The sequence below is a fragment of the Dendropsophus ebraccatus genome, chromosome 6 (genome assembly GCF_027789765.1).
Source record: "Dendropsophus ebraccatus isolate aDenEbr1 chromosome 6, aDenEbr1.pat, whole genome shotgun sequence".
NCBI lineage: Eukaryota > Metazoa > Chordata > Amphibia > Anura > Hylidae > Dendropsophus > Dendropsophus ebraccatus.
In genome coordinates, this window is record NC_091459.1 from 67,593,941 (window position 1) to 67,608,070 (window position 14,130).

The 14,130-nt window shown below is 45.1% G+C and overlaps 1 protein-coding gene and 4 non-coding genes across 6 annotated transcripts; all 5 read left to right on the forward strand.

Moving 5' to 3' along the window:
- The first annotated feature begins 2,585 nt into the window (after positions 1 to 2,585).
- Positions 2,586 to 13,885, forward strand: EIF4A2 (eukaryotic translation initiation factor 4A2). Of its 2 annotated transcripts, XR_011363658.1 has the most exons (12): positions 2,586 to 2,679; positions 7,484 to 7,529; positions 7,604 to 7,736; positions 7,946 to 8,085; positions 9,607 to 9,775; positions 9,882 to 9,991; positions 10,165 to 10,308; positions 10,386 to 10,523; positions 10,722 to 10,811; positions 11,023 to 11,102; positions 11,480 to 11,617; positions 13,255 to 13,344. XR_011363658.1 is itself a non-coding variant. In XM_069975105.1 (11 exons), exons 1-11 carry the CDS (start codon positions 2,651 to 2,653, stop codon positions 13,397 to 13,399), a joined length of 1,224 nt encoding a protein of 407 aa, XP_069831206.1. In that variant the 5' UTR covers positions 2,586 to 2,650; the 3' UTR covers positions 13,400 to 13,885. The 2 variants fall into 2 exon arrangements, 1 of the variants encoding a protein (XP_069831206.1); XM_069975105.1 differs by lacking the exon at positions 11,480 to 11,617 and having other exon boundaries at positions 13,255 to 13,885.
- On the forward strand, positions 3,126 to 3,194 carry LOC138796140 (small nucleolar RNA SNORD2). The gene has a single exon (XR_011363748.1). It is a non-coding gene; the product is annotated as a small nucleolar RNA SNORD2 (small nucleolar RNA).
- Positions 7,807 to 7,875, forward strand: LOC138796139 (small nucleolar RNA SNORD2). The gene has a single exon (XR_011363747.1). It is a non-coding gene; the product is annotated as a small nucleolar RNA SNORD2 (small nucleolar RNA).
- Positions 10,544 to 10,667, forward strand: LOC138796126 (small nucleolar RNA SNORA63). Its single transcript, XR_011363734.1, has one exon. It is a non-coding gene; the product is annotated as a small nucleolar RNA SNORA63 (small nucleolar RNA).
- LOC138796128 (small nucleolar RNA SNORA63) lies at positions 11,281 to 11,409 on the forward strand. Its single transcript, XR_011363736.1, has one exon. It is a non-coding gene; the product is annotated as a small nucleolar RNA SNORA63 (small nucleolar RNA).
- Positions 13,886 to 14,130: the final 245 nt, after the last annotated feature.

A 14,130-nucleotide genomic window follows, 5' to 3' on the forward strand; every position in this document is an offset into this window, starting at 1 on the left:
AATAGCCCCCCTGTGCATCCCCCCCATATAGAATAGCCCCCCTTTGCATCCCCCCATATAGAATAGCCCCCCTGTGCATCTCCCCATATAGAATAGCCCCCTGTGCATCCTCCCCTTATAGAATAGCCCCCCTGTGCATCTCCCCATATAGAATACCCCCCTTATAGAATAGCCCCCATGCACCCCCCTATGTAGAATAGCCCCCCTGTATATCTCCCCTTATAGAATACCCCCCCTGTGCATCCTCCCCTTATAGAACAGCCCCCTGTGCATCCTCCCCTTATAGAACAGCCCCTTCTGTGCATCCTCCCCCTATAGAATAGCCCCCCTGTGCATCCCCCCCCTTATAGAATAGCCCCCCTGTGCACCCCGCCTTATAGAACAGCCCCCCCGTGCATCCCCCCCTTATAGAATAGCCCCCCTGTGCATCCCCCTTATAGAACAGCCCCCCTGTGCATCCCCCCTCATAGAATAGCCCCCCTGTGCATCCCCCTTATAGAATAGCCCCCTGTGCATCCCCCCATATAGAATAGCCCCCCTGTGCATTCCCCTATGTAGAATAGCCCCCCTGTGCATCCCCCCTTATAGAACAGCCCCCCCGTGCATCCCCCCCTTATAGAATAGCCCCCCTGTGCATCCCCCTTATAGAACAGCCCCCCTGTGCATCCCCCCTCATAGAATAGCCCCCCTGTGCATCCCCCTTATAGAATAGCCCCCTGTGCATCCCCCCATATAGAATAGCCCCCCTGTGCATTCCCCTATGTAGAATAGCCCCCCTGTGCATCCCCCCTTATAGAACAGCCCCCCCCCCCCCCGTGCATCCCCACATGTGAAGGGGTTTTAAAAGAAAATAAAAAAAATACAACTCACCTCTCCTCGGGCCGGATCTTCAGTTGGCAAGAGCTTCTCCCTGCTGCTGCAGCTCGAAGGCTCCTATCTCCACTCAGGTCCTCAGCGGTGCGTCAGGGAAGTGACATCACCGCTGGGGACCTGATGTAGGTGCCTGCAGACGTGCCTGCGCGAGGCACTTCTGCGGCTCCTGAGGGATCACTGAGGCCCGGAAGAGACTGAGGGAATAGCGCGGCGGGCGGCCGCGCTATTCTCTCAGTCTCAACTACTGCACCACTCGGTGGTGAGGAAGACTGGACCGGGCGGCACATGCCCCCCGGCCCAGCCCTCCCCTGGTCTTTCCCTTTTCTGCAGGGTAGGCGACTGCCACTGGGGCCCCCCCATGAGTCATAGGGCCCCCGGGCAGCCGCCTACCCTGCCCAATGGGAAAGACGGCCCTGATATACAGTATTCCTTTATTCCCTCAGAAGTCGCCCCAGGATCATGTAATACATTAGGGAGAAGCTGCTGAGCCAGTGTGATAAATAACTCCCCTGGTATATGACTGGCCATTTATGAAGGAGCAGGAGTCGGGAGTCGGTCCTGATAAAATTCAGAAGTCGGAGTCGGAGCTGCGGCTTACCGACTCCACAGCCCTGGTGTGAACTGTTAATTATTTGTGTGCCCAATACATTGTGTAAACAACGGAGTTGTTTTAATTGATTTCTATGATGTTCATTTTTTTGTGACAAGAATGGTCATTTTATTCAGCAACAATGGCTGATCTTGTCAGAAAAAATACAGTGTGAACATGGCCTAAAGCTGTATTCACACTTGGCATTTTAACTAATAAAATGCGATAAGTGTGAATATAGATTTTTTTTTTAATAGTTAATTTTTACAGGTAAGGTAAAAAAAAATGCCTTGTCTGAGGGTGCCTTTACACAGACAGATTATCTGGGAGATGTTGAAGCCAAAGCCAGGAATGCATTTGAAGAGGATAAATCTCAATATTTCCTATATTACCTGTTCTCTGTTTATAGTCCATTCCTGGCTTTGGCTTCAATGATCTGTCAGATAAATCTGTCTGTGTAAAGGACCCTGAATCCATGATGGTGTTCTACCACTACAATCCTTGAGTCACATCACTCAATTAAAAATACACAAGATAAAATGGTAAAAAATGCCTATACTAGATTATCTCCAGTAATAAAAGCCAAAGTGCAGAAAACCCTGCTAGCAGCTTTTAAGACCAGAAAACAGGTGGGGGCAGCCTAGGGCTCTGGTCACGGTGTAAGTCACCGATTACTGTCACCTCATGACTATGTACCCAGCAGTGCAGGGAGCTACAACTCTGCTCCGTATATTCACTGCGGGGACGTCACACAACTTCTCACGCGTAATTCACGACCCCCCAGCATATACGTCACAGAAACTACCCGGCCACAAGGCACTCCGAGCTTTCCCAGCGCATTCTGCAGGGGCCACGGAGAGAAACCCCGTGCATCTCACAGACCTATAACCTACTCTTCTTTTGCTGCAATATCTTTCCGCGATACGGAAAGAATGTTGACAAAAAAAATGTTCCACTTCCTCTAACGAAATAAGTTCTAAATAATGAAGCACAAGAGAAAATAGTTAATTTTGTGCTGGTTATAGGAAATCGGGTATCTATGAGCGTGGTTATGCGGTTAAAATGTGCTACTTTCAATCAGAGTGGCGGTATTCTTGCGCCGTTCTGAAATGTAGTCCCGGCTATATAAATGGCGGGCGCCCCCTCAGTCAGTCCTTTTCGGTTGAGCTCTGAAACGTGGTGCGGATCATGTCAGGCGGCTCTGCGGATTATTCCAGGTAATCTAGCGGCGAGGGCCCGCATGCCTCCCTCCACTCTCCCACACTGGCCTTCCCAGCTGCAGGCACCGGGGCTAGGCTGGGAGCGGGTGGCGCGGGATCTGTCCCGGTTGCTGGCGGGTTTTGTAGGCGTTGTCGGCCATGCCAGCACAGTGCAGCGGAGGTATACCACAGTCCCCGGGCACACGTCGCTACTCGGTTTGGCCATGGTCACCGCCCGAGCTGAATGCCGCGGAGAGAGTTCTGGAGGCCCGAGGGAGGGGACGTGTCAGCGCCGCAGGGTGGGAGGAAGCGGCACTGCTCTTGGCACGACATGGCGGAAAGGAGGGGGCGCCCGGTCTGGTCTACAGGGAGGAAGAGGGTGCGGGCTCCGATTACACGGCGCTGGCCTACACACCCGGATATAGAGGTGCCCGCTGCAGGCCGTGTCTGGCAGCAGTGCCCACAAGTGACATGATGGTTACCATCTTTCGGGACTGACCTGAAATGGAGAAAACATAAACAACTGATCACTTGTATGAGCTTCTGCATAGCCGGCCTACAGCTGCTCCATGTGGCACAGGGGTGGCTTCTGACCCGGAGACAAAGCCTGAGCATGTCTGGGATACCAGGAACACTATTGTGGCTTCAGTCCCATAGAAAGGCTAGGCTACGGTGGCCGGTCCCATGGAAAGGCTAGGCTACGGTGGCCGGTCCCATGGAAAGGCTAGGCTACGGTGGCCGGTCCCATGGAAAGGCTAGGCTACGGTGGCCGGTCCCATGGAAAGGCTAGGCTACGGTGGCCGGTCCCATGGAAAGGCTAGGCTACGGTGGCCGGTCCCATGGAAAGGCTAGGCTACGGTGGCCGGTCCCATGGAAAGGCTAGGCTACGGTGGCCGGTCCCATGGAAAGGCTAGGCTACGGTGGCCGGTCCCATGGAAAGGCTAGGCTACGGTGGCCGGTCCCATGGAAAGGCTAGGCTACGGTGGCCGGTCCCATGGAAAGGCTAGGCTACGGTGGCCGGTCCCATGGAAAGGCTAGGCTACGGTGGCCGGTCCCATGGAAAGGCTAGGCTACGGTGGCCGGTCCCATGGAAAGGCTAGGCTACGGTGGCCGGTCCCATGGAAAGGCTAGGCTACGGTGGCCGGTCCCATGGAAAGGCTAGGCTACGGTGGCCGGTCCCAACACATGCCATGTCAGCTGCTGGCTGCAGGTTTGTGACTAGTCTGTCCTTGCCATGTCTGCTTAGGGGGTGATGGCTCCCATCTCTTATAGAGGTGACCTCAGTCTCTAGTAGGTGGCAGTGTTCTCTTGTTTATGGACCTTGCACCATGTGGTAATGTGAGAAGCAGTGTAGCCTGTGCCTATGGTACATGCTGCTGAATGTCAGAACAACACAATTGTAGTACCCACTATTGGAAGTAAAGACTACTTTATACCTATATACTATATATTGTAAAATAAAGTTATGCTTAACCCCTTAAGGACGGGGCCCATTTTCGGTTTTGCATTTTCGGTTTTTCCTCCTTGTGTTTAAAAGGCCATAGCACTTGCATTTTTCCACCAAGAAACCCATGAGCCCTTATTTTTTGCGTCACTAATTGTACTTTGCAATGACAGGCTGAATTTTTGCATTAAGTACACTACGAAACCAGAAAAAAAAATCAGTGTGGTGAAATTGAAAAAAAAAATGCATTTCTTCTATTTGGGGGAACTGTTTTTACGCCATTCGCCCTGGGGTAAAACTGACTTGTTATGCACGTTCCTCAAGTCTTTACGATTAAAATTATATATATATATATATATATATATATATATATATATATATATATATATATATATATATATATATATATATATATATATATATATATATATATATATCATGTATAACTTATATTGTATCTGATGGCCTATAAAAAATTCAGACCATTGTTAACAAATATACGTTCCTTAAAATCGCTCCATTCCCAGGCTTATAGTGCTTTTATCCTTTGGTCTATGGGGCTGTGTCAGGTGTCATTTTTTGCGCCATGATGTGATCTTTCTATCGGTACCTTGATTGCGCATATACAACTTTTTGATCGCTTTTTATTACATTTTTCTGGATTTGATGCGACCAAAAATGCGCGATTTTGCACTTTGGGATTTTTTTGCACTGACGCAGTTTACCGTGCCAGATCAGGGATGTGATTAATAGTTCGGGCGATTACGCACGTGGCGATACCAAACATGTTTGTTTATTTATTTGTTTATACTCTTATTTAAAACCTGGGAAAAGGGGGGTGATTCAGACTTTTATTGGGGGAGGGGGCTTTTTACTATAAACAACACTTTTTTTCTTTTTTTCTTTTTTTTTTTTTACACATATACTAGAAGCCCCCCTGGGGGACTTCTAGTATATATACTTTGATCTCTCATTAAAATCTCTGCAGCATAGATATGCTGCAGAGACCAATGAGATAGGCACTCGTTTACTTTCGGCTGCTGCAGCCGGAAGTAAACGAGTGCCGAGCTGGGGACAGCGCCATGTTGGATGAGTCCCCGGCCGGCATCAGTAACGGAGATCGCTCCTCCGGGACAACGTCCCGGAGGAGCGATCTCCCCCACTAGACACCAGGGAAAGGTTGCCTCCGGTAATCGGAGGCAGCTGTCAACTTTGACAGCTGCCTCCGATTAGCTAATTAGTGGCGGTCCCGGGCTACACGCGGCACCCGGGACCGCGGCGCTTCAAAGTGGGAAATGAGAAGCTAACTAATATGGATAGAGCAAGTCCTTACATATAACAGTAAGAGCTACAAGAGACTCTTAAACTTTCTATGTAGAGTATTGGAGCATTTTCAGGGTTTTGTACAGATCACAGGGCCCCATAAACATAAAATGAAGCCGCTCTCACCTGGTGCCCAAAGGTGCAACTCATCCTGGCCCAGGTAGAGCAGCACAGGACATGTATTATCACTATAGAGAAGAGATACTAGACAGCAAACAGTGCATGTACCTCACGAATACTGGGATTTTACCAGTAAAATGGTCATTTTCATTGATCAGCTAGTTTTTTTTTTTCACATGTTCACAGATCTGGACTGTCTGTAGTATTGTACGTTGAGTCTGGTCTCAAGTTAAGATGGGCCAAAAAGGAACATACAATATTTTCAACATACTATCTTGAGGCCATTGTAAGTTGAGGGATCACTGTATACAGAACCAGAGATATGTCTGGTCTCTCTGCATCTGACCATGGGGGCTATCACCACTGGCGAGAACATGTCTCTTGTTCCAAGTTGATGAAGGAGCATGCTTGGAGACAAATATGAAATAATGTGCAGGTGTAACCCTGTTGTCCCATGAGGAGGGAGTGAGTAAGGCAGCAGCTGCGTATGCTTGCTGCTACCACTCATGGAAGACAAAGGAGTTCATCATGTGATTCGTGTGGGGATCTGACAAAGTTGAAGCCAAATCCAGAAGTAGGTTGTGATTTCACCTCTTTTCAAATCCATTCTTGTCTTTGAATTCAAAAATCTGTCAAATGTGTAAACATGCCATAAAACCCCTTACCAATCTGATACTTATAGAGGATGTACCATGAGGCACATCCTCTTTAATCTGACCCATGGATCGAACGGTGCCGTCACGAGGAAGCCGGTGCTGCGGTCGGTTTTTGAAACAGTGCCCCAGTTCCAGTTTACGGCGCCGTTTTATCGACTGGTCCTGGGCTGGTGCTGAAGCACAGGAGGTGGGCCGACCCGCCCCCAGTGGGAGTGAATACCCTCCCCTCTATGACATGGCTCCATTGATTCTAAAGGAGCTGTCATAGAGGGGAGGGAATTTCCTCCCACTGGGGGCGGGCTGGCCCGCCTCCTGTGCTTCAGCACCAGCCTGGGACCCATCAATAGAACCACGCCGTACACAGGAACCGGGCTGCGGTTCCAAAAATGGAACCCTGTGACTGCGCTGTTCGATCTGTGGGTCAGATTAGAGTATGTACCTGATGGTACATCCTCTTTAAAGCCTATCCTGTGGATAGGTAATCTTTGAATAATTTAAGGTCCCAATACACCTTTTATAGGCTGTACTCACTGTCTGTATACAGTGTATGGGTCTCTCCTGACTGTCCACCGACAGGTCAGTGGAAGTAGCGTTGCATGATAGAACAAAGTGGTTGGTGGGATTTAAGTGAGAAGAATCATTTATCTGGCTGCAGCTTAACCCTCCCAATAGACAACACGGGAATGCTCGGTTGTGGCAAACATTCCTGCATAGTAGTGGTTGCTGGACTTGAAAGAGAACTGATCTTTCTGCTGTTGGCTATTAAAGGTATATGTCCACCTTTTTAAATGGGTTGTCCAGGCAGGACACTTAAAGCATAGAGAGGGGGCTGAATACATTGAGTTAAGTTGAGTTTACATGCACACCCCTGCCCCATGCTTAACAGACTTGAGGCCTTGCTGGGGTCAACCCAATCCTTGCTGTCAACTTTCTGATGGTATAGGAAAGTTGGGACATGTGCACTACAGCTACAAATCAGGGTTGTTTTTTTAATGCCAGCCTGAGCAAAATTATATATGCATAGTCCCTAGAATACCCCTCCACATGGTGAAGAAAAATCCCCAGTTTTTATGGGTAAGAAGACTGCTTTGAAGCTACTACAGCAGCTTTAAGTTCCAATATACTACTAAAAACTTCATGGTAAGAGACCATGTTCAGACTAACAGCTAGACATCTTGTGGAACATGGCTTTGTGTAGCTTTAGCCTCTTTAAATAGTTTTACTACATAAATGTTATGGTTTTAAGATCTAATCTGTTTAAATTTTCTTCAATTCTTAGAGACCATGGCGGCCCTGAAGGAATGGACCCCGATGGTGTCATTGAGGTTGGTATAAGATATTTGCTTAGGTGTATTAGTTGCATGAATGGATTTGCACTAAATTAATCCTTTTCCTACAGAGCAACTGGAATGAAATTGTTGACAACTTTGATGACATGAACCTTAAAGAATCTCTTCTTAGAGGAATCTATGCGTATGGTTTTGAAAAGCCTTCTGCCATTCAACAAAGGGCAATTATTCCCTGCATTAAAGGTTTGTATGTCAGGGATGCTTGTAAATATAGACCATCAGATGTTCTCAGATTCCCTGTATGATCCTAGACAAGTGAAATGATGGTAACCATCTTTCGGGACTGACCTGAAATGGAGAGAACTTTACTTACTGATCACTTGTTCACATTGTCTTAGGTTACACAACCAGGTAATGTTTGGGAACATTAAATGTCTCCCTACTCTTTTTAGGGTATGATGTGATTGCTCAAGCTCAGTCAGGTACTGGCAAGACAGCCACATTTGCCATATCCATCCTGCAGCAGCTGGAGATTGAGCTCAAGGAGACCCAAGCTCTTGTATTGGCTCCCACAAGAGAACTGGCTCAACAGGTATTGGCAGGGTAGCTTGTGACTGTGCGCTGCACAAGTTTCAGATTCCACAACTGTGAGTGCAGATGGCTACTCTGGCCTTATTGTCATAAATGCCTAACTACACCAATGTCTTGTGTTTTTTAGTTTAATTTAGTATATTGTAACTAGTGGCTAGTTATCTTACTCTAGGTAAAATTCTACTCTAATGCTCTACAAGGCTTGCTATGCAGTTGTGTAATGTGGAAGCTGCAGTGTGCAAAATGTTCAAACGGACTACATCTTGTGTTGCTTTGCATGCACCTTGTCAAACACATGTTCTAGTGTAACACCTAATTTTCAGAGTCTTAATAGCTTTAGTTTAGTTTTACAGTTGTAAAGACTTCCTCAACTTCACAACTAAGTGGCATTTCCATGGTGGTTCCCACCACTGAGAAATTTAGAAGGGGTATTCCCATCTCAATATAGTTAACATATAGGGCATGTGCATACCTGAACTCTTAGTTCACCGACCATGGCTCTGCTCTAAGTGTGTATACACAAGGCACGTCTCTGCCTACAGATTGTTAAAAAGCTCTGCTCTAAAATAATGGGCATATCGGGATGTGGTAAGTTTGCTATATGATCTTGCAAAAATTTTTACTGTGCAAGACCTACAAGTTTTACTGTATTAAGATGGGTGTTTTTCAGAAAGTTATGTCCCAGAACATGGGGGTAACATGCAGACCACTTCCACCCCCTCCAGTAACAAGTATGCAGGAGAACTGATGCCCCTAATGAGCTAGGTGTGTACAGCCATTTAAGCAATTCTGGGTATAAAACATTGAGTACAGTACTGAAATGACAATACTTTAAATGGGTATGACAAGCTGATCACCTGAACGCCTGCCAGCCTGTAGATAGGGGAGACAATTATCACCACAAAGAATGGAGTGACCACTGCAGCCTGCACTCCATTCACCTGCTAACTACTGCTTCAGAGTTCACTTAAATTCCTGTGGGGCCACCAAACCTTTTGCAGCTGTGCAGTAAGTTCTTCATTGGGTAGAAGATTGTGCCTCTGTCCTTTGGATTGGTGTGAGCCCTGTGGTCGGCTGGTCGGCCCCTATCCTATGGATTGGGAATAACAAGCTGAGATGGGAATACCCATTTGATGATCACATACAAACTTTAATGCATCCTACAATCTAGTGTCTAAGTTTATAGATGCAGTAGTGGTTAATGTTGCTTTCACATAACCTGCATAAAATCTGTTATGGCAACTGTAGGCTATTTTACTTACAGTTCAGTGGGTTGGGCATGTGTCAGTGTCTTGTTTTGGATGCACTGTAAATGCCATTTTAGAGGCTCCATCCACTAAAGAAATGGCTTTTCTCCATATAGCAGGACTGGCTTTTAGTGTGCTAAGGAAATTTTCTGTAATTCTAATTGTCAGTATTCCAAAAATTTTTGATCTATACTGATCAAAATTGGTAAATAAAATACTGGTATATAAAAGCTGTTAAATTGTTTTCATAGCTTACTAATTTCATTCATTCTTAGATCCAAAAGGTAATTTTGGCCCTGGGTGACTACATGGGTGCAACATGCCATGCTTGCATTGGAGGCACAAATGTTCGCAATGAAATGCAGAAACTGCAGGCGGAAGCGCCTCATATCGTTGTAGGAACTCCTGGACGTGTCTTTGATATGTTGAATAGACGCTATCTGTGTAAGTAGTCTTCAACCTGTTAAATTTGACCTTCATGATGCTGTTGCAAAGATGCAATAACTCAATAGTTTCTGATGTAAACCTGAGTGTTCTCATTTACTTCCAGCACCAAAATGGATAAAAATGTTTGTTTTGGATGAAGCTGATGAAATGTTGAGTCGTGGTTTTAAGGATCAAATTTATGAGATCTTTCAAAAATTGAGCACAAACATTCAGGTAAACACCATTTAAATCCACTAAGTCTGACTAGTTCTGCTGGCATTTAGGCTTCTACAGCTGCTTTGTATGGCACAGCTCATAAACACAGTGGGCTTTCTTGGTTTATGGAGGTTTGAGTTGTGTAAACATAAGATTACTGTGATCTCATATTGAATTACTATATATTTTAGGTTGTTTTACTTTCTGCTACTATGCCAACTGATGTGTTGGAAGTGACCAAAAAGTTCATGAGAGATCCAATTCGCATCCTTGTGAAAAAGGAAGAATTGACTTTGGAGGGAATTAAGCAGTTCTACATTAACGTTGAACGAGAGGTAAGCTGTCTAAAGCATTTTGAATCCTCTGTCAAGTCAAGCATTTGGTCTTTAGTGTTTTTGTTTTTTTTCCCTAGGAGTGGAAGTTGGATACCTTGTGTGATCTGTATGAGACATTGACCATTACACAAGCTGTTATTTTTTTGAATACCAGGAGAAAAGTTGACTGGCTTACTGAGAAAATGCATGCTAGAGACTTTACAGTATCTGCTTTGGTAGGTTAATTAAAGTACAGTAGCAGGATAAGTTACAACATGGCTGGGCTGTGCTTTGTTGTCGTTCCCCCTGCTGAAAGTAACCTGTTTCCTACTATCCCTGACTGTTCGCTGTGGCTGGCAGGGACGCTTGGTTTCATACAGATGGCATAGTGGGTTTCAACGTCTATCATAATACTAACTATAATTTCTTCACAGCATGGTGACATGGACCAGAAAGAACGAGATGTTATTATGCGGGAGTTCAGATCTGGGTCTAGTCGTGTGTTGATAACTACTGATTTGCTGGTAGGTAGTGATACTCTATACCCAAAGACTTATTATTTCTGCAAAGGTAACTTGTGCCTAGCAGTAAAGTTCTTTGGAAAAGCAAGAGCCATATTCCACAGTGGACTACACCGTTGTAGTTCATCACTATATTGTGGCTGACATGATTTGTGTAGTAGTTTGTTTGGGGTTGTAATTAAACTGGTGCTAAATGTTAATCCTTATATTATAGGCACGTGGCATAGATGTGCAGCAGGTTTCCCTAGTTATCAATTATGACCTACCAACCAACCGTGAAAACTACATTCACAGGTCTGTATAAGATGAGTCTTGTGCTATACTTGGAATATGTTGGCCTGCTATAAACCCTTGCATTTGTAACTTACTGCATTAATGCTGCTGTTGCTGCAAAACAAATACAGCAAGGTCTGTGCCAAAGCATTAAATACCTTCTACGAGTATGACTTTACCCCTGATGGAAGCATTCATTGTGCAGGATAAGTTACAGTGCAGCTGTTAGGTGCTGTTCTGTCGTTCCCCCTGCAAATAATAAACTGCTTCCTACTATCCCTGTTTGTCTTGACTTTCACAACAGACAGGGACGCTTGGTCTCAAACAGTCTTATTTGACAAATGACATTTACCTAAATCCTCAGGCAAAATTTTTATGAAGCTTTTATGTTCAAATAGTTGAGGAGCAGACTACACTTGCTCCAGGACACTGCTGAGAATGGCCCAAGGAAGTGGTGTGTTTTCTCGAACAGAGAAATTGCACATCTGGTCGTGATCTGAGGGCGGCCAGTGGAGCATGGACTAATGCTTGTAAAGGTAATGCACTTTAATATCTGCGTTCTGTTGTATAATAGCAACAGTTGGAAATTATTTTCTTGGTATTAATGCCTTGGCCTTTGCTGTTAGTCTGTTTGACAACTAGCCCACAAGTAAGCCCGTCAAGCAGATGTTTGTCCCTTCTCGAGGCTGTGGTCCCCCCCAACAACTCACCAGTAACATGGTTTTTGCCACAACTTCCTTACTGTCAAGTGTTCAGTATGGCAATGTTATAAGAACCCAAACACAAATTTACTGTGGCTGCAGAAGTTGGATGCCACCCTAGGGAGTCCTGGAAAACATGGCTGTATCAGTATTTGAGACTTGTTACAAGAAAACTTGAGTTCTGATATAATCTTTGCACTTGCATGCCGAAGTTATTTGAAACTTTTACAAAGTATGTGAAGAATAAAGTTAGACTCAGTTAGACTCAGTAGATTTATGCTGCCTTATATAAGGGTAATGAGGCATGCACTAGTGGGAGGTATTAGAAATTAGTGTGCACTTTACCCTTATGTGGTGTCCATGAGTATTTAGATGTACCTTTTGATCCATTTTGCTTTATCATCCATATGACATTGAGTTGTCTGGGAATTTGTGGCTTCATTTCTGGTGTATAGTTTGAGGGAATTTGTGTGCTTTTTTTTTCTTAAAGAGACTCTGTACCCACAGTCTGACACCCCCCCCCCCCCCCCCCCCCCCCCCCCTTTTCCCAAATCATTTGTACCTTCGGAGCCAAGATCTGTCCTGGGGTCCATTCGGCAGGTGATGCGGTTATCAAAAACAACTTAACTCGCAGCCCTGTGCCAAACGGCCAGGGCTTAGAGTATCTGTGCCCTAACTTGGCACCGTCCCTCCTCCACCCTGCATCATTCAGAATGCCACTGGAACATTTTCTCCTGTCTGAACATTGCACAGGTGCCTTAACGATCCAGCCCAGGTTCAGTATTCACACAACTGAGGAATAGGAGACAATCTGCCTGGAGCATTCCTAATGATGATGAAGGCAGGGAGGGACGGGATGTGCCAGCCTAATGTATAAACAATCTAAGCCCTGGCCGTTGGGCATGGGGCTTCCATTTTAAAAGTAGTTTTTTAGGACAATAACTACATCACCTGCTGAACGGACCCCAGGACAGTTCTTGGATTAAAAGCGGCTATCCGAAGGTACAAGCGGTTTGGGGGGGTCAGTCGCTTTAAATTTGACTACCCACTGATGCATATATCCTAAGGGTAGCATAAACTTCGTCAGAAGCTAGACAGAATGATGTATTTTCTTCAGGAGGATCTCTCAATCTGCATCACAGAACGGCACTCACATGCTAGTAATCTCAATTGTCTTCAGTAGACCTTAATATTCATGAGCACCAGCTACTGGTCACTGACAGCCTATACAGTGTCTAACCAGCAGGTGAGGGTAGAGGGAATACTTAGCACAAAGCCCATTTTCCCACATCTGTAAGGCTGAACAGAATGATGTAAGTAAGACAGCATCTTGTTCAGCTTTCCTTTCACAAACTTGCTGCCCTTATTTAAGGCAGCATAAACCTAGTTACAGCTGCTTTGAGCTTTACAAGGCTTTTCTACAGACTTCTGACAACCTGTGGTCCATGTTGTAACTTTTTTTCTCTTTTCAGGATTGGCCGAGGAGGTCGGTTTGGTAGAAAAGGTGTAGCTATAAACTTTGTTACAGAGGAAGATAAAAGAATTCTTCGCGATATTGAGACTTTCTACAATACTACAGTGGAGGAGATGCCAATGAATGTGGCTGATCTCATTTAATCCCTGGGATGAGCTTTTTTGAATGCCGTACTCGCTGTTGCTGAACTGGCGAATCACGACACGCATTGTGCTTTTCTTTGGAAATTATATTGAATCTTGTCTCAATGCTCATGACTGATCAGAAATACAGATTTTTCTGATAAGTAAAGCGACATTAGTCGCATTCTCTGGAAGGAAAGCTGTGGGCTTTATCCTCTTTCCAGCGTTTAGACTGTTGGGGTGGGTTGTAAAGCAATGGGGTCTTTACATTTTTGTGTTCAAAATTTATTTAGCTATTCTAGAGAAGTGGTTGTGTTTGATGTTCTCTATCACTTAATAATTTACTTATGGACTAAAAAATATAAGTGCTGTATAAAATCAGCAAATTATGGTAAATTAGCATATACGCCTTTATTGTACATTACAGATTTAGAGTTTACTTAAAGCCTATAATTTTGTTTTAAAATGTATATTTATTCAATAAAGTGCATTTGTGCTAGACCCTGACCCCCAACAATCTATTGTGTTTAGCTTAAAGTGACACTGTCACCTCCTTTTTGCATTCTGACATCTACACAAGTGTAAAGGGTAAATTTAGCGTTTTTCATACCTATTTCATATACGTCATGGTGTTTAAGTAAAGTGTCCTTTTATCAACTGCAGATTGTAGAAAGTGGATGTGGCCTCGCGGCATTAGGGTCACTTAGCCCCACCCACAACTGCTCATTTGGTCCCGCCCCCTTGACGCCCAT